General features: G+C 36.9%; 1 protein-coding gene across 2 annotated transcripts in view; it reads right to left on the bottom strand.

Moving 5' to 3' along the window:
- Positions 1–18,286, bottom strand: part of RAB2A (RAB2A, member RAS oncogene family) — a 32,841-nt gene extending 14,555 nt beyond the window's left edge. The window contains exons 1-5 of one of the 2 annotated variants that reach the window (XM_010188778.1): positions 18,217–18,286; positions 14,561–14,628; positions 4,464–4,546; positions 3,578–3,670; positions 174–285 (exon numbers count right to left, since the gene is read on the bottom strand). In XM_010188778.1, the coding sequence (XP_010187080.1) occupies positions 174–285; positions 3,578–3,670; positions 4,464–4,546; positions 14,561–14,608 (336 nt within the window). In that variant the 5' untranslated portion in view covers positions 14,609–14,628; positions 18,217–18,286. The remainder of the gene's footprint in view (positions 1–173; positions 286–3,577; positions 3,671–4,463; positions 4,547–14,560; positions 14,629–18,216) is intronic. The other variant, XM_010188777.1, reaches the window with a different exon arrangement.
- Positions 18,287–20,582: the final 2,296 nt, after the last annotated feature.

The following is a 20,582-nucleotide window of genomic DNA, read 5'->3' as shown; positions in this document are numbered from 1 at the left end:
TCTATGAATTCGTGCTATGCAATCAGATACAAAGTAGGCATCGTCTTTCCCATAATATAAAGAGTAATTAATTCAAGTTAAGGAATCCAAAACCTAGAGGAATAGTATTTGTACAAATAAAGTGCAATTCAAAACAACTGTTCTAATAAAATGCCAGTATTCAGCAAAGTTACCTCCTCTACATTGGAAGCAGTTTTGGCAGATGTCTCCATAAAGATAAGTCCGTGCTCTCGTGCAAATGCTTCACCTTCCTCTTTCTTGACTTCTCGTCTAGATTCTAAATCACTAAGATGGTAAAAAAACAAAACATTAGCTGCATAGTCTAACATGTCCACGTAAGTATTATTCTTCAGAGACACGCTTATAAGCCAAGACCCCGCATTAGAACTTAAGTATATGTGAGTATCTACTCAAGCCCTTACATAAAGTAGAATTATTTTAAGCCTTGCACTTACAGTACATGGAGTAGCCATAGACATCACACTTGCTTGAGCTATCAATCCTAGCCGACATAGATCTTATCAAAGACTTCATGAAACAGCTTTCAATAGGATGCATGTATATTTATCTAGCTATTCCTTGAATGCTAACTTCAGATATTGTCATTCTAGGTAAATATCTTTTTTTTTTTTAGAATGATGTTATCTACCCATCCACACTATAAAGCGGAACTGATTTATAAGTGACTTCTTAATGAGATTAAAAATAACAATTAAAAAAAAAGGTAATTTTTATAGTCAGTAACAGAACTTCACAGAGTCAATTTCTGTTTTGATAAAAAGACTTAAAAGCAAAAACAAGTTATTTTGAACTATATTAGCTAGTATTAAGTTTTGAAACTTCAGGCCTGGCTCTCTAACAGCAGGAGAATTTGAAGTGACTGTTACACAATTTCTCGTTTCCTGCTTTCCAAGCAGCTTAGATGAAAGTTAAGTATTACACAAAACAGAAAAGAACCCCCTCTTGGACTGGGCAACTAAAGACAAATCCACTTACGTAAGTCAAAGAGAGACAAGTATTTCACTCTTACTTTTTAAAGCTTCTTTAGGAACAAGGAGTACAGAGTCTGTCCCTCTTTATAAGTATATTACATCTTGTGCTACAACAATGCTACATTTATACGTAAATAATAAATATAAATGAAACTTTCTTTAGATATGTTGAGTTGTACATGTAAAAGTATCTTCTCAGATACACATTTTTAAACTAAACAGCATGCAAATACAGAGATTTAATTTGTAGCCAGAATACAAGTAAAAGTTATACTGGGCTTCAGTGCTGCTATCCTCGTAGTTATACATGTATTAAAAATAAACGATACTCACTGTGCCATCTATTTTGCAGCAAAGGTTATTTTTACAACTACATGCTATCTCAGATAAGTTACAGGAGTCAAGACAATTTAGCACATCATTTAAACATAAAGCATTTGAAGGTAAGGATACAAGAAATCTTCTCAAAAATGATGTTCATTATATGTAAGTGTTCCCAGTATCTCAGCTTCAGGCTGAGGATACCTTAACAAGATATTCATTCTCATGGCCCTGAAGTAGCTGACATTGTATTTTTGAACTTGACCAATGCCTTTATTTGCTATAACCATGCTACCCTCAAAAATATGTTATTTAAAACCTTGATTCACTACAGTGTTATCTCCATGACAGAACAGAAATAAACAACTCTTTTGATTTGAAATCGTGCAGCTGCATTGAAAACTGCAGTGATAACCCAGTCAAAACTCACTACTGATTATCTAAAGATATTCTTAAAGAGCTTTAACTGCTTCTACTAACCACAGTTGTCTTCCTCTCTCCATTCCAATAATTCGAAGCATTTGGTCTTACTAGAGCAATATAGCTATGCTTTGTTCTGGAAAGAAGATTAAGTACAGTATTTGTAATGTTTTAACACTAGTACTTGTAATATTCTCAAAAAACAGCTATTATATTTCAAGATTAAATTCTCAACACTCTTCAAATCCACCAGTAAGTCAGTACTAGAAACATTTATCAAGTGCACTTTTGGGACTCATACGAACAAAATTTATTCCTTAAAAAATATTATGCTAATATACGTGTTCTTCCTTCCATCCATCTCTAGTAAGATAGCTAAGATGACCTTAGAACTCCTGTAACACTTTCAGGATAATGCAATATAATCACAGGAGTTTTCTTCCCTTCCTCCTCTTGGAGGCTTGAAAAGAATCCCCTTTAAAAGGCTTCTTAAAGCTTAAATAAACTTTTACTTCATGTGGCACCTTAATCTGAAACTTAAAATAAGTAATTTAAGTATATTTACTGTTTGAATAAAACCTAGCTGTACCTGGGAATTACTGAGCTAGCTGCAAGTAGCATGTTATAACATACAACCATTTGGTACAGTTTGCATCAGTAGAATGCAAGACAGAAGTTTAGTTTAACAGCTAGGGATAATCAGGAATAGTTACAGATATCAACTAAGTATGCAAACTCATGTAATACTTATCTCAAGTAAATAGCACACTTTGTTTCTCTGAGTGCCATATTTTTCCCTCAGGTAAGAATAAAAACAGTTGGTGAGGGACATCACAGGCTTATTTGTTAAGATCATGCTTACCGCATTCCTCAGTTAGTGTCATTCGTCATTTTCTATATTATGTATAAAAATGCGGGCAAGCCTCACAAATACTTAATGCTTCACATGTTTTTCAGGGGGAGGAAAAAGAGAAAATAAAAGGGAGAAGAAAATAATAAAAAGAAGAAAATAAGAGGTGAACAGGCCAGAGCAGTCAGCCAGACTCTCTACCACAAGGCTGTTTCTCTAAAAAATGATCTGGCTGTTCATTAAATTTTAAGGCACAAGCATACACACCATTATTTCAAGTGGCATCTTCACCTTCAAGAATTGCTGGGGCATGGAGACAAGTTAAGGTCAATTAGGTAAAGGCCCATAACTAATGAGTTACTAAATTCTGAGATGATGTTTTCGGTATTTGGAAAAACCCTACATCCAGCAAAAAAAAAAAAATCTAGACATAATGCTACAGAGTTCCCTGGATCAAGAACTAGAAAAATTACAGGTAAGCTTAATGTACTCATTGATATGTTTGAGGTATGCAGCACTTTTTACATTTGAGAACAGTTTTCGAAGTCAATCCTGTAGTATGGGCTTCTTTCTTTTTAATGACATTTCCCCTGTTGTGATTCTTAACCAAAACCTAAAGCACTTCAGAATAAAAATAAAATTAGGAGTCATATTCTCTTTATAAGGGAGAGATCTAGGTGCTTCTAAGTGGTGTCTCCAGATGTAACAAGGTAATAAGAAAAATAATTCATATAATCCATGACTATGCATTCACAGTCAATCCTTTTAAAATAAAACTTCTTCTAAAAATGGTACTTGAAACATGAGGTAGTTGATTCACATGTGCTGCATATTGTATTGGTCTAATTAGACAAAGAAGGTTTTAGATTCACCATAGAACTATGTCAGTGACTGAAGTTAACATACTCCCTACAAATAAGAAAACACAAAAGCTGAAATCCAGAGAAGTAATAAATCTTTACTACTTACAAAATCGTAACTGGTTAAATTTTACCTTTTATTTCCAATAAGCATTATAACCATGTTGGAATTGGAATGCTGACGAGCATCTTCTAACCAAGTTGTCAAGTGGTTGAAAGTGTCCCTCCTAAGAATGGAGGAGAACGAAAATTAAAAGTAATATTTCAAGAAATCCCTTTCCCTTTTGTTAGTCAGCTTCTTGAGTAATGAAGTCTAGGAAATCTCTAATAAAAGTTGTTGCTTAATTCAGCAGCAAGATCCAAGATCCACAAAGGGAGCCATACACCCCAATAGGATCTTTGAGCCTGAACATTTTCATAAACCAGCCACAATACCCAAGTTCTATACAGACTTTATTCAATACATCAGGAAGATCTTAGTCACTTTGGAACAGCTGCTAGAAAAATCACATTAAGACCTGTATTTTCCCAATCTCATAAACATAGCAATGGCAGGAGTTTCCTGGTATTTTTATGTAACCAGACTTTGATGTTTTACTACTCCACTCCTTTGCAGAATGGCACTTCAGTTAAAAAAAATCTGCTATAGGTAAAGAAAAATTACAGCTCATGGTAATAAAAACACTAGAAAGACCTTAACATATTTCATTAATTCTTTTCACAATAAAGGTAATCCAGAGGTTCATGGTCAAATAGTTTATAAAAACAGTTTGTTTCATTCTTCCCGAGACTTTACATACACTTCTTCTCAACTACTATACTAAGAACATTGGAAGTATATAGGTTACATAGGCTATATCTTGATTCTGAGCACTTAAGGAAAGTTGGCAAAACATTAGATTACAAATATCTATATAAAAAGCCGAACTAAATTAGACATTTTAACACTGCTATATACCATAACACAATTCTACACAGACATATATTTTTAATCCAGTTATACCACCTTGGTATTCTCACCTTGTAATGTCATAGACTAGTAAAGCCCCTGCTGCCCCTCTGTAGTATGACCGTGTAATGGAACGGAAGGACTCCTGCCCTGCCTGGAGAAAACAAAGTTTCATTATTTCATATCTCAAATTTACTTTGTGGTGCTCAAAACCACAAAATCATAAAATCCTACTTTTGAGAGGATGGGGACAAGGATGAGTATGGAGGGGAAACCAGAGAGGGGACAACTGTGGACAAAGTTTCCAACACCAGCAAGAGAAGGCACATATGGAGAAGACACCAACTACAGCACAGCACTGTCAAAAAAAAAAAATAAAAAAAATCGGAACAAGACCTCTAAACCTTTGTTGGCAATCCCTGACAACCCAATTTACTGAATGGCTTCACAATACATGAATCATTATTAGAGCACAGAATGGACTCCTAGCAACTAAGCTCTGAAGACAAATTTGAAAGGAAGCAAATAACCCAGAGCTTCACATTTGAATTCAATAACCCGCTCCCTGGGGCAGCTGTTGACACTAGAATAAATAAAGCCCATTGTAAATAAATGATGAATGACATCTTTACGCCCACCATCTGCTGGTGTAAAGGTTGTTGGAAGGCCAAGGATGCAGATTTTATCCGTTATATCATAAACTGCAGCCAGCTTTCAACAGTCTTCAGATGGAATTCTTTCAGTAATCATTTTATTATGAAAAAACAGAAAGTGGTTCTGAATTCAATTTTACACAATTCGGCTCCACAGTTAATCAATTTCCTCCGTACTTGACAAATAATGCTTGTCAAACAGCTACAGGATGCAAGAGTCATCTTCATATGCACTGGTGAAAAACTTCAGAGATCCTACATAAATTAGACAGTTCTCACACAAAAGTATTCCATAAAAATCTCAGCACTTAAAAACAGTCCTGAAAAATAAATACGCGTTTTTGCAGACATCGAGCTTCCCATGCTCATGTCTTTCAGAAGTGCTATCTAGCACCTGACGGTAGTTAGAAAAAACATTTAATCCTTATATTTAGTAATAACAGAAGCTTTAGCATAATTCAAAGATAACATAGAACACAATTAAGATACACTAATATTAATGCTGAAAAAAACCCTATATGCAGCAAGATAGTTATCTGCAGAACTATAGGAAATTAGCTTGATTTAAAACCATGAAAAGCAAGAACAAAATATTTATCAAATACAAGCTACCCTTCAGCCCTTCCTACAAAATAAGTGTACAGAGAACTTTCTCTTCTCAGTTACTGCATTTTTCTTAATGTAAGGTCTTCTCGAGCTCAAGGAGAACTTGATCTAGATTGTCATTGAGCAAGAACACTGGCACAAGTTTCAACATGTTCAGTCTTTAGAAAGCATCCTTATCTTCCAGAATCATCAGCTACTTCAGATTAAGAAAACACTTCATCTTAGCCATTGCAGTGGAAAAAGTTAAAGACAGGCAATATATTTAATAGTTTCAACACAACTAGAACACACTAGCGCATGCACTTGACCAAGAGTCCAAGCGCATCTTAATGTAAACTACGGTACCAGAATACACACAGTCTGCTGGAATGCACCAAGGAATAGTAGAAACCCCCAAGTTCTTAGCATGACACTTGGTTCTCTACCCAGGAGCTCCACTAAACTCTGCAACTTTTTCTTGGTGTGGCCACTAGCTCAAGTCCATGGTAGATGCATAAAGCATTTTCCTCCTGACAAGGTAAGTTTTGTTACCAGTGTATTTGTATTGGCTAAAATCAAACAGTAAGTAGACTTAGCCTGCCTGCCACATAAACATTGCCTGTTTCACCTTCACTAATTCTGCCCTGACGTGTGAAAGTGTAAGTGTCTTCGAGTAAATTAATCACAGTCAATGAAGACCAGAGGTGCTAGCAGATCCTACAAGAATGTAAGAATTGTGAGTTCTTACATGAACCACTTAGTTACAAAAGTTTGGTATCTAAATCCTGAAAATACTGTAACATTTTTCAGTTGTGTCTCACTTGTCCATGATGAAATTTAAACATAACTGTTTCCTGAAGGAAAGGCTGGGAAAGGGTGGAAAGTGTTAGCACTTCTTCACCAAAGCAGTTACAATCTTCCATATAGCAATAATGAATTTGTGTTTACATAAACCAAGAGACAACACAAACTGAATTCCCTTTCATTCCAAACAAAAGAAAACTGAGTTTCTGTAAAGAAACTCCATGAGACATTTATGTTTATATAATATATACATATTTATATTATGTTTAAAGTAATAAAAGAAACACATTTTATCTATCATTTACTGTCTATTTTAACAGAATCATTCTGAATGAGAGATCTTGAAGGTCAAAATAGCAGGGTTAGGCACACAGAATATATTCACAGCTTTTTTTTTTTTAGTATGGCTATTACTTCAAAGCATTTTTCATCTGACAATTTGCTTTATGCCCCTCGCCCCCCACCTTGGTGGTTGTTGTTTTTTTTTTTTTTAACCAAGGGCAACAACCTACTTCAAACGTAGGCTATTAGCCAAAACCAACTTTTAAAATAAAATATACAAGTATGTTAAAATTGTACTTTATCAGTCTTGCAAAGTAGGACTAACACAAGTTTAGCTACTTGCTACAGGGAGGAACAGATAGAAGCAGCAGTATGGAGGCTCAGTATAAATAAAAAACAGCTTTGATACCAGAGAAGAGCCCTTTAAGTAGAATGAACACTGTTGTTGCCATCCCTTCCATGTTCACCCAAAATCCAGCAGTTTTTTTTTTTCCATATTAAAAAGCTTTTTTCATAGACTCAGAATGACTGAGGTGGGAAGGGGTCTCTGTTCCAACCCCCCAGGCTCAAGCAGGGCCACTCAGAGCAGGTCCCCCAGGTCCACGACCAGATGGCTTTTGCAGCTCAAGGATGGAGACTCCACAACCTCTCTGGGCAACCTGTGCCAGCGCTCAGTGGGTGACACGGGGAACAGCAGTGGCAGTAGCCACTAAATCTGTGTTAAATAGGGTATTTCCCCAAGGCCAGATCACATCTAGTACAGGCAACACAAGCCTTTGCTCTGAGGCAATCCCTGGTTGTGCCCACTTTCAGAGATACTGCAGTAGAAGTGGGAAGATGGAAGATCTTTTTGGTAACAGACCATGACAGCTATTTCACATGTAGAAATTCTGGCTCAGACAAGGTTGTCTACAGGAACCAATAAACACATACAGAACAGGCCTGAACACACATGCTCTCTCTTCAGAGAAAAAGGTGCTAGCTCTGATGCAAGTAGTTCACTAATCATGGAAAATGTAGGCCTCTGATAAACAGGAGATATTTTAAGTGCTAAGTAACATTCTTTCTGGCTGTTTTCAGGACTGTAAGCTTCTACAATTCATATAATATTGCTTAACAACAACAAATTCTCTGATATGAGACATGTACAAATTCATAGTTCTTGGAGTTACAAGTCTTCCAAACAGTACAAAAATCTCACCCCTGCTTGAACCATAAAAGTCCATGCGGACAACCACATCCTGGGCTGCATCAGAACAAGCGTGGCTAGCAGGTCAAGGGAGGTGATGGTGTCACTCTACTCCACTCTTGTGACACCCCATCTGGAGTACTGTGTCCAGCTCTGGGGCCCCCAACATAAGGGCACAGACGTATTGGACTGGGTCCACAGAAGGGCCACGAAGATGATCAGAGGGCTGGAGCATCTCCTCTACCAAGCCAGGCTGAGAGCTGGGGCTGTTCAGCCTGGAAAAAAGAATGCTCCAGGGAGACATTATAGCAGCCTGCCAGTACCTAAAGGGGGCCTACAAGAGAGGTGGGGAGGGACTCTATCAGGGAGCATAGTGATAGGACAAGGATTAATAGGTTTCAAGATGGTAGATTTAGACTAGATTTTAGGAATAAATTCTTTACTGTGAGGGTGATGAGACAGGTTGCCCAGAGAAGTTGTGGATGCCCCCCTCCCTGGGGGGCCAGGTTGGATGGGGCTCTGCCCATGTCTGGCAGGGACCAGATTATCTTTAAGGTCTCTTCCAACCCAAACCATTCTATGATTCCATTATGAACTGCAAGGACATAAATACCATGTGTTTTTCTAAATATACCTTACTATAGAGATCAAAACTCAATTTCAAAGTAATGATGTAAGCAGAACATGAAGCATTATCACCTTAGGTCATTATGATACAGATATTTAGGGCCTGCACTGAAGTTTTCAGGAACATTTAAGCTATGCAACTGTGTTACCATTGACGCAGTATCTGTGACACATTTAAAAAGAATACTCCAAGTGTTACTATTCCCATAGGAAACCTCGTTGTAATTTCCAAGTGTATGATGTAGTAACATAGGTGTCAGTTGCAAAATGTGCAGGCAAGTCTTTGCTATCAAAAAGGGTTCCTTGTAAGTTCCTTAACTACATATTTTTTAATCTACAAACTAAAGAGAAAAAAAATGAGCCACTATGCAGTACAAGAAAGTAGTTAAATAATGAAATAATGAAATAGGATCCAAACCAGCACATCTACCTAGAACAGTCCACTAATTTTACTGAATTCTTTATTCTCAATGCTGAGAAGTTTGGAAAGTTTCTTTAAAGGACCAAGTTATCTGAATACATTCCAGCAGGCCTTCAACATCCAAGCTGACCAACAGCTTTTATTACGAGGAAGCTTTCTAGTGTACAACTGCATGAAAAGCGAGAAATTACAATGCACCATAGTTCTAGACTCCTTCACTTTTAAGAGACATACATGTATGGCATGTTAAAACCCAGTGACAGATCGTATCTTTTGCATTGGGAATTACTGCTCAATTAAACTTGCTTACCCTATTCTAAGCTGTACAGAAAACTAAAAAGACATCTAAGAAACAACCAACTCACACAAGTGTCACACTACTTATGACAACTGCCAGTTGGGAACTACTCCACAAAGCTGATCCCTGGAACAAAATGTTCCAGAAATAGAGAGAAGCAATACATACCTTTGAATGGAGTTTGGAAAGTTATAAATAAATTAACAGCCCTTCTGTCACATGGCAACTTGTTTACAAATGCATTAATCTTTCTGGCAATCACGGCTCTGCTTCAGAATAAGAAGAATTTTAAGGTGATTTACTAGCACGTAGTACAAAGAATAGGCCTAAAAGTAGTATAAAATAAAAAAAACCCTGCTGATTTCCAGCAAATACATTCTTGAACAAGACAGAACTGAAGACACTTACAAAGAGGAATCTGTAACAATTTAAGAAAGTGTCAGAATTTATGTGGAGGATTCAGCCAAGCTTCAGAATAACCCTGTTGTCATCCTAATAAGAACTGAAATTTCAAGAGGACTGAAGATCCCCAAGGGTGAAACTGTACATATGTCTAAATACAAATAATTTGAACACGTGCCTTTTCTTCTGATGTTGTTGAATGCATGCCATTTTGACATCCAGAACAATTCACAACGTATCACAGAAAAAGAAAGCTTTTGCCCTCCATTATTAGAAGTATCCTTATGATTTATTTCAGGTTATAAATATATTTGAAACCTTTAGGTTTTAAGTAGCTACCCTCACTAAAATGGGAGTTCCACTATGAACAAGAGGAAGCAATTAACCCTCCCTTCCATTTAAGTCCTTATCCTAAGCAAGAGCTTAGTGTATGATTGTAGAAAGCCACAGATAAACTGACATGAAATCTATCACCAGTCAGAAAATAAACTACCAATAATACAGTAATTCAATAACCAAATAAATTTAAGCTCATGACAGAAAGGTTTTTGAACACTAAGCCAGAAGGTGTATCAAGTTACCTTAGCATCCTAAAGTACCTTCCTGGATGTGAATAGTAATCTAGCTACTGGCAAAGAAGATAATGACACAAGCCGCTTAATGCTCCGACACAGCAGCACACAGTCTGTGCACTGGTGATCCACCTAGTTTCAGGAACCAAAACAGATCCTCCACAAGTTCTTGTGTTGTTTCACTGCAGTAAAACAGAGGGCCATGAGCACTGAGTCATCAGAACTTGAGCTGTAAGATGTAGCTGCATTCTTGCAGGTACGATGGTTAAAGAGTCAAATTAATAAAACTACAGTAGAATTCACCAGCTGCCCATGAATATAAAAAATATGCTCTGACTACCAAAGCAAGGAGAAAATATCACAAAGTAGACAATTAATAAAGAAGTATTGGGGGTGAGTGCTACATCCTAGCAATTGACAATATCACTAAGATGACATGAGTATTCATTTAATGAATTAAAGGAGCTTTATTTGGTTCTACTAGATCCAAAATATTTGCAAATACATGAAAAATAATTGCATTTCCAAGAAGGATTAGTATATTCTGAACATCTGAAAGCAGAAGGATAAGTCACACTGTAGTTTTAGGGAGACATGCCTTCAACTATTATGACTTCTATCTTGCATGAACACACTTTTTGTGCAAGCTCTCAACTACTAGAAGACACTGTCAATTTAATTAGAAAGCTCACTTCTATGGAAAGCAAGAAATTACTTAAAATTAGCTTATAAAAAAGAAAAGATAAGTCCAGATATTTAGCCTTAGTCTAGGCAAGACTACAGTGTTAAAGAAACACAATAATGAATAAAAATAAACATTTTAAAATCACATTTCCATGAAGTGAAGCAGAAATAGATATTAAAAATTATTGTATTTAAATACACAGGAAAAACTGTCCTTCATAATCAGTGTAATTTAGAGAACATACTTAGTATCATCACTGATCTCTCCCCCCTGCAGTGTCCGAAAGAACTTAAATTCCCTCTTTCAACTACTGTTATTTTTGCTTGTCGACTATGACTTGGTAGTAAGTCAATGCAATACAAAACATCCCCCTCAGCATGGAAATGAAGGCTACTGACTCAGCCTGGTAACAAGCCCAGCATCTCTCTACAACAATGAAGTTTTTCTGATGAGAAGCAATTTTAGTATTTCTCAGTGTTACGCTGCCACACGACAACCAATCTCATCTACACAGCTTGTTTAAACTCTCAAAGCATAATAGCTCCCAGAGTGGTCTTTTTGATCCTTACCAGCTTCTGCAGACCACTTCTAGTTCCCCGTAAGTTATTTCTGCAACTCAATGGCACACTTCCACAAAAGACTAGCTTAACTTCACAGAGTAGGCAATTACCAACTAACCAGTTTTGACAAAAATATTTCTCAGTCTATCCAACTATTGAAAGTCATTACTCAGATTAAAGACAGAGGAAAGGAAATAGTCTCCAGTCTGAAGATAGAGCAAAGACAAATGAACTATTTGGTCCAATACCTGCACAACAGGACACGCTATTTGCTTGTATAGACCTACGAACAGCAACGGAGCCAAGACTGCAGCACCTAACACTAAGTCTCTTTCTGGATATGTGAGGCTCATATTTCACAAAATGTGGGGTTTGGGTTTTTGTTGTTGTTGGTTTGGGTTTTGGGTTTTTTTTGGGGGGGATTGAGGGTGTATTTTTGCATCAGTCTAGTTTTACCAGCTCACAAGACCAAATACTAGACTACAATTTCTAATGCACACATGCATTCCTTGAGCGTATCTTCCAGTTTGGCCTCATCTGAAAGGAATTCAGTTTCTGTACTCCCACATGAAAGTCAGACTGCAGTAAGCAGAGCTATCTCCTTTAATACATTCCTGATCCAAACTAAGATGCTAATGAAAAAGTCAAATATTCTTGAGTTACGATACATGAAGAGGACATAAATGGATCTCACAGACATGCAACAGTGGTAGCTTTAACTTCCTCTCTAAGTTATGACAAACTCCTGCAGTAAGGCATGCTGCAGGTTGCACACCTTTCCTTGGAGCTGCAGTGACCTGCTGAAGACAACACAAACTGAGCACCGTTGCATAGAAATATCTGGCCAGCAAAAACTGAATCACAGTGTTTGATTCTCTTACAAAAGCAAGTCCTTATTAATTGTTAAGTAGGCAAACAAAATTTTATCCAGTTCTTCACTTCTTATGTCTATGCTCAAGATGCTTCCTTTCAGTGATGGATTAGAAGTAGGTATGCAAGGCTAGCACTAAATCAGGAAGTGCTGGTGCTGTGAGTCAGTAAGCACCAGCTGAAAACAAATACTTCATGAGTTCTCTTAGACATAGGTGTAAAACGAACTCTTATCAAACAGCAATTGTTATAGCTTAATAAACATAGAGATAGCACTGGTAACAGCTAGCAGTTTTGCTAACAGAAAAAGAAATTCAGAAAATGCTCAATGCAGATACACAACAGACACGGTAACCTTGGTCATTACGGACATCTCTGTGTACCTTAACACTCATAAGTAAAATATCTCTGAGAATTACCTCCTCATAGTTATTTTCTCTTCTGTCAACACCTTTGTACCCAAGATTAGAACTGAGACAGTGGAACTTAGATATGCTTATAAGCCAAGACTGGATTAGAATAGAAATATCCTGTGTTTTAAAAACCAGATTGCATGCAGTTAAAATTTCAACTATGGCCAATATACTAAGTCATTAATTGCTTATAACTTATAGATAATATTTTAACTATAACACAAGTGTACAATCTACTCAGTGTATGGAAGCTTTTAATGAATAGTTTTAATTTACATATTATATACTTAAGAAGCTAGCAAGACAGAATCGTTGCTCAAAAAGAGTTTACAACTTATAATCAAAACAAATTCAGTTGAAATCTTGGCTATCAGACACTTTACATGCATTCAGGAAGCCAGACTGTGAAAAGCCACTGAGTAAGAGGCACCAAGAAAAACAATCTACTCAAAAATAATTGAAGTTCACTTGTATCCAAGAAGCAGATAAAAACACATTAACATAATCAGTTTGAAAGCCAATGAAAGACAGTGGCTGCACTGGTGGTAAAATCAGTAATTCTGTCTACAGAGAATCTGTTCCAATTATAGGGAGCAAGGACCAATGTAGATATGTTCTCATGTAGTCACACTACAGACTAAATGTTTGCTTCTCAAGCTACTGTTTATGCAGAGATTTGCTTGCCTACTGAACTTAAAAATAATCAGCTACCAATCCACAGTTATAACAGTAAAAACGCCCAGGGTAGAAAAAAGCCTAAAGTAAGCACAATGTGACCATATTCTTCTACTCCTTAAGAACTTCCAAGGAGGAGCAGGTGTTAGATGCCATTTCAAGTGATGAACTTGAAATAAGTAAGGTACTTCAGATCTTACCTAAAAGTTAGCTGAAGTACTGCATTTGTTTACATTTTTACGTATGTAGGCATGCAGATATGAATGTACCTATTAATTGATGGGCTATACCAAAAAGAGCACATACATTAGGCTATGGCTCACACATCTGTCAGTTTCTAAAGGTATCCTAAAATGCCTTCAGAAAAGGAAGCACACAACCCTGTCTTAGGGAACAGTTAAGCACATGTGAAAGACAGAGCTATCAGCCTGAGCATTTTAAAGTCACTGTATCACAAGTGTAGACATTGAGGCTGACTGCTCTATGGTCAAGTGAGTGACAAGAAGAAAACAGTTGCCTTCATTCACCTATGTTCTTAATCTGAATCCCTCTAAAATCAAAGTCTGTTTTTAGAAAAAAAGTAGGTTTTTCAAAACTTTAAGCTTTTACCAGTCCCTTCTTGGTTGCCTGACGTATTTACCACCTTCATGATTAGGGTGAATTTGAGTTCTTAAGCCTTCTTGTACGAAAACAGCAAACCATATCTTTTCTTCTAAATGCAAACATTTCCTCTAGTGAATTCTTGATTAAAGCTAGTAGACACATCACAATTTCCCAACAGTTTATTAACCAAACCTTGCATGAATGCATAAAGACTATTTATAGAAATATAAGATATTAATACAGAAAACTTTCAAAAGAAGTGAGACAGCACAGAATTCCAGTCTTATAAATCTGACAAAGCGTCACTTGAGGAAATAAAGTTACAGTGCAAACAGCAGAATTTCGCTATGTTTTAAGAATATGATGTAAAAAAAAAAAAAGCACATTTTTAATCTCTGTACAAACCAAAGAAAGCTGCAAGACTAAGTACATAGGTTCACACAGGTGCTGATAGCAGAAAGCTTAACCAGAACAAAGGGAAAGCTAGTGGAGCCATATGCTTAAGTAATTTCTATGATTTATTACTTACCGTATCCCATATCTGAAGCTTTATCTGTTTTCCATCAATAGTGATCATTCGAGCCCCAAATTCTACACCTGAATAGATTTTACAGAAGATTATGTTATTAGCATATATCAGAAAGAAGAATGCCAAGTGCTATGAAAGCAAAAACATAAGTCAACATTGTATTTGTAGGAAAATGATCTCCTTCACAATATGCTTTTATTTAATTTTCCAGCTGCTTGAAAAAGCTGGAAAGTTTTCCAGAAGGAAGAAAACTTACTTTTCAAGTGCTTTAAAAATGCACTGATTAGAGCAAGTGTCACGGAGGTTTTTCCCGCTACATTTTTTCAAACTATTTAGAAAATAGTTCAGTTCATCTGATCAAACTAGATCAGATGGAGAAGAACATGTCCGTTTGAATGCAAACAGGAAACTGAAGAGTCACAGTTATTTTGAAACTTTACCACAACGAGAGATCGCTGAAGCCAGTTTAGAAGAAATTAAATCTACAATTCCATCAATAAAGTATTCTATTAAGTGAGCATACAAACACAGCCTTCAACAAGATAAATTTTGTTACTGTATTAAAACTCATCTGCCTTTATGAAAAAAGTGCTCCCAAAATTCTAGCTAGTTAATGATCAAATTTAATAATAGAGGAAAAAAATAATGTGTTTCAAATAAGCAAAAGGAATTTCTTCAGTGGAAATATTCAGCCTTTTGTGCTGTCCTTTAAAGCAATTTTTAGATCACTAACAGTAAATGAAGCATAAATTGAGACTATTTCTACACTGGTACGCTTAAAGGCTATCAAGTTTCTATTGATCTATGCTTCATATATCGATTATTTCAGAAAAAAATAAAGATCTGGTAGCTTAAGTTTTGTCTAACACTGGTCACAGTCTAGATTTGGACTGAAGTCTTCCAACTAAGCAGCCCTGATTTGAAGTACTTCAAACACCTCTTCAAAATGGAAATGGGGCAGAGAGGAACCACTCCCTCCCCCAGGAGCCAAACAAAAGCTGTGGGCCAAAGAACACTGTGCTCTTTTTAGCATCCAAATAATTTGTGGTATGCAAACAAGTTGAAAGAATGGAGAGGGCAATGCAGAAAGGAGGAAATGGGTGAATGACAACACTTTCCTCTGAAGCTGACTGCCAAGCCAGGGGAAGGTCCTTGGACTACTATAAACATCAACATTGCAGGTATTACTTGATCTCAAAATGCAGATACAGAGCTGCCGATTCAGCAGTCAATCTAAATGTTTAGTTTCTACACAGAATCTCATAGAAAAATGAAAGGATAGTTATCCTGTTCCAGCAAAGTATCTGCTGAGAGAAAATTCTGCATTTGAAACAGTACACGGAGTTTGATGGTGAGTTTATTCTCTTAAAGAAGGAATAGAAGTTGTTCAGGTTCACAGTAAGGGCATGTCCTAAGGGCAACAGACAAACCAAACAAAATGTTTACAGTGGTTTTTGTCACCCATACCTACCTACAAATGTTGTGGTGAGAGTGGGGAGGTTCGATTGGGTTTCTGTCTCTATGTGTGTGTACTTTGTTGTTGCTCATTTTGTTTGGTTTGTTGGATTTTTTTTCCCAAACCACATCATGCAGCTTCTCCCTTCCTCCTTCATTCCTTTTAATAACAGATACTTCAATCCCAAATGGAAAATAAACTGAGATAAATGTTGCATTGGAAGTTTTTAGAGCACATTATTACAATTATGCACAACTATGAATGTAGTTCAAAGGCAGAAAAATACCTGCTTCTATGTATTCTATCTTTTTATTTTTAATTTTATTTTTCCATTACCTTGATTTCATTAGAGGTAAGGATTCTGGCTGAATTTCTTAAATCTTACAGATAACATTTTAGGCTAGCTACACTAAAATTTGGGACTGAATTTTTCACAAACCTAGATGAAACATCTTTTTTTCCCACATGTCCAATTTCAGTTTCCCTTCTCCTCTCCTCAGCCATTTTTTTTAGCAGGAATAGAATCTGCACTCCCGCAGTCTAAAATGGTTGTATTACATTGAAAAAAAGTTAGGCTACATAACATAAACAAGCCTTTTTATTCAGTCTATGGGTTTTCAGGAGTTTTAACACCATCAGTTGGAAGTGCATTAGGTAACAAATATATCCCATCTCGACCTACATGGGCATTCCTATGACTTTGAATCCATGTTCTTTATTTACCTTTGTCTTTCTAAATCTGTTTGGGTACTTGGGAGAAGGCTCTCCTAGCTAAAACACATGCACACACACTCCCCCTATCAGTTAAGTGAAAGAAGGCTGCTTCCAGCCCATGCCTGTTTTTCTCCTTTCCAACCAGCTTCCCACGCTCCATTCCTACACCCCTGATTATGTGGCTATCTAGGTTCACCTTCTCATCCCACTAGCTTCAATTTCTGCTCCCAGATTTCAGCTAACTATATGCCAAGCAAAGGACTGTCACTACAATCACCCTGCTGAGATGAAGCTATTTCCCACAGCCTATCAGTTGTGCCAGGGCTGCCAAAGGCACAAGTGATATTATACGGTGTCATATATTTGGCAGGCCTAAAGAAGAAAAGATGGCAATAACTCATGCGTCTCTAAAAGAACTCAGGCTCTTCGCTCAGGCAGCCTATCTGCTGCCAAGAAATATTTGAACACTAATGTTAGCTTAAGAAGTTGAACTACACAGCCACACACAAGGTGTGAGAGGACTGTCAAGAGAGCAAGGGAAGTCATGCCCAAACCACCCGATACATTCTGTTACATGAAGAATATGCGTTTATATTTCATGCATCTATTTCAGTACTCCAAAACACGGGAAGCCTACCTATTTCAGGGCAGAAACTAAAAATAGAGAGCAGGGGCACATTTTGTACAAGACTCGGCATGGTTAGAGCTGATAGGTTCCTTGAAAGAACATGAAGTTCAAAGGTTTTGCAACCTTATCAGAGGCTACCATTTGTAATGCTTAACAGTGAAACTCTGAAGACTAAGCTTGACCACAAAAGAATTTATTCACCACTATTTCTCACCTTTTGTGTGGAAAGGTAAGTAGAAGTTTGTATCATTTACTATAGTTAGACAAGAGGCAATGCATTGTCAACACGTGTATTTTCCCTAGTATCAATACCAAATCATACCTAACACAAATGGTACAGATCCAGTTGAAGAATCAGGAAGAAAAACCCCTATCCATTGTAAACAGTGAATAACTTCACATTTCAATTCATATGTATCTAGAACTTAAGTCTTTCCAAATTGTAAATATGTTTATTCACCTTTATGGTTAACTTTATTTTAGTTTATCTGTAACTTGTCTTCAAAGTTCTGTGGCTAGGCTAATATTCTGTTTCCTAGTAAAAAAAGTCTGCCATTTGCATCACCATCAACGCATTCCAAGTTTGACCAATTCTGCTTCCATGCCTAGTTTTTAGCTTTTCTGAAGAGATAGTAGAGATACTAAAGTTAGGATTTCTGTAATTGTTTCAAATTGTACCTTTCCAGTAAAAAAACAAAACAAAACACCTTTACTTAGCTTTATTAGCTAACAAATATTGATTGGACTCATTGCTACCTTAATACAGCACAAATCCTACATTACTGCAGCACAACAAACTCATAAATGCATGCTGAGGTACCCTAACCATTAGCGTTGTGGGGGACAAAAGAGACCTACCAATAGTGAGATCGTGGACTGGTTGAAACCTCTTGTCTGTAAACTGTAACAATAAACATGATTTCCCAACACCTGAAAAAGAGAGAAAGTTTTAAACATTTTTTAAAAAAACAACTCTTAAAGACAAATAGTAATTAATTCAAGTGAATAGTACATACTATTTAAAATTAGAACTTGATATACTAGATTTCACCTACTTTGAAGTATATGCTTTTAAAGTTCCAGAAACATTAAAGACAAAGAAGTTATTTTCAGAAATTGAACAAAAATTAATTCTTTTGAAAAATTAGTTCTGCCTTTAAGCAGAAAAAAGTTTACTAACAGACCTTCAAAGTGTCACTCCACATCCTTTCTTCACAGGAACTATAGGTCTTGCTGCTCCTCACAATTCTATGTTTGCTTCCCCTTCAGTATTTTCAGCTTTCTTCCAAGCTAATCTTCAATAGCACCTCACCCCTGCCTATCTTCTAACTTATCACCTGAGGTAACAGCAGTACATATATGGCTGTTTACAATCACTATGTGTTACTGCCCACTGGTTCCCAGTAGGCAAAAAAGTAGTCCAAACAGAATTTGCAGCAGCTGAGTTCACATTACAGCCAGACAGCACAAACATTGTCCCACTCGTATCCCAATTTCTGACCCAAATGGGTTAACTATTTCACATTACATGGGAACTGGTCAGCAAATGGTCAGTTTCTTCTGTATGTGAAAACACAGAAAGTAAAAGTTAATGCAGTCCATAGGAGTACTCAAACTACCTAGGTTTGTAAACATACTTTTCAGGGTTAATTTTTCCTTGTTCTTTTACTTGGAGGTGTCATTCTTCCTGTTCTGTGCAGTTAAATTTCATATTTTCAGCCTTTTAAAGCCTTGTAGTCATACATATGGTTTACATAATTTAAACTCTGAAAATATAATACTGTAGCATCTAAGTTCCTGCTGTACTTTGCTTTATCTGTCCAGCAAGATAAGGCTATTTTAGCCACATACTAAAGGTCAGCAACAGCTGATCAAGAGTGACATATCTGGTAGTAAGACAGCAAACAAAGGGATAAGAAGAATCATACTGCAAGCCACAAGATATGCATACCAGAGGTTTGCATATAGTAACACTGATGTTTCTATGACTAAATCCAGCAAAAGTTTTTTAGTATGGTTTCACAAAGAAACAAAGCCCGTACAATCATAATCACTGCCCACCTGTCACTTTGGTCTTAAAAGCTCAGATCAGCAGGTAGTTTCAATCAAATCAAACAGAATTCGGAGATTTGCATTTAGTTTTGTCACAAAACAAGTTGTGACAAATTGATGATACTGTGAGATTAATATCCCAAGTGATACAGCAATTACAGCAGACTAAGCCAGCAGTTGGTGCTGCTATCCCTACTCTTCCCTACAGCATGTTTCTGCCCCTTTCTCTACAGGGCTGCAGAACTCATCCAAGCCATTTCAGCCGTCTGCTGGGTTAGCACACTAACCCGACAAGAAGAGCGACAAAGCAAACAGAAATGGCTTAACATGGGGTCAGACACACATGATAGTTCAAATGAGGGGAAAGAAATGCAGCAGCCAGCAGATCAACATCTCAGACTGGCACGGAACTACGCCCAAGGCAAAGTTTGCAATACCAGCCTTAACAGATCTCTTTTCTGTAGCTCTCTGGCTTATGATAGGAAGCTGTCAGAACTCAAGCATCTTGGAAGTAGGTATAGATTTTGTTCAACAAAACCAGTGGACATAAGAGCAGTAGCTGAGGAATAGGGAGAGCACTGGAGTTAAGAAACAGGGAGAAGGGCAGACAGAATATCAGAGCTATGGGGACAGAGAACACAAACCTCTATTTCAAGGTTCCTTAATAATCCATCCACTCACAGGATGCTGTTTACATATACAGATAACTTTCATACCACCAATGAAATACAGCTGTCCCACTGCAGAACATAATCATCCCACTTACAAAAAACACCTATAAATCACACCAGAAATAAAATGTAGAATAGCTTAGTATCACTGGATAAACCAGAACCTCAAAATTATCCAATATTCCTGAATGTGTTACAACCATTAGAAAAATATTTCTCAATCTGATCAAAGTGACACTCAATTAGATGTCTCAGCAGTTCAAGTGGCAATCTGGTATTTCGTCTTTTTGTAAGGCTGATGACCAGCCTGTTGGCTCAGGAGAACATACAAACATTAGTGTCAGCACAGCGAAGATAACAGACAAGGACAGTTCCTTTGATGCAAGCCCTGTCTCAAACTGGCACAAGATGACTGCACCTCTACTTAATTCTATATATCAGGCTTTTTAGGAGCAGACTGATGGGTTCACATACTAACAGAAGAAATAACTAGTTTTTGTT

Source organism: Mesitornis unicolor, unplaced genomic scaffold, assembly GCF_000695765.1.
Source record: "Mesitornis unicolor isolate BGI_N332 unplaced genomic scaffold, ASM69576v1 scaffold20427, whole genome shotgun sequence".
In the NCBI taxonomy this organism is placed as follows: domain Eukaryota; kingdom Metazoa; phylum Chordata; class Aves; order Mesitornithiformes; family Mesitornithidae; genus Mesitornis; species Mesitornis unicolor.
Note: the sequence above shows the minus strand (reverse complement) of the source record. Positions and strands in the feature narration are given on the sequence as shown.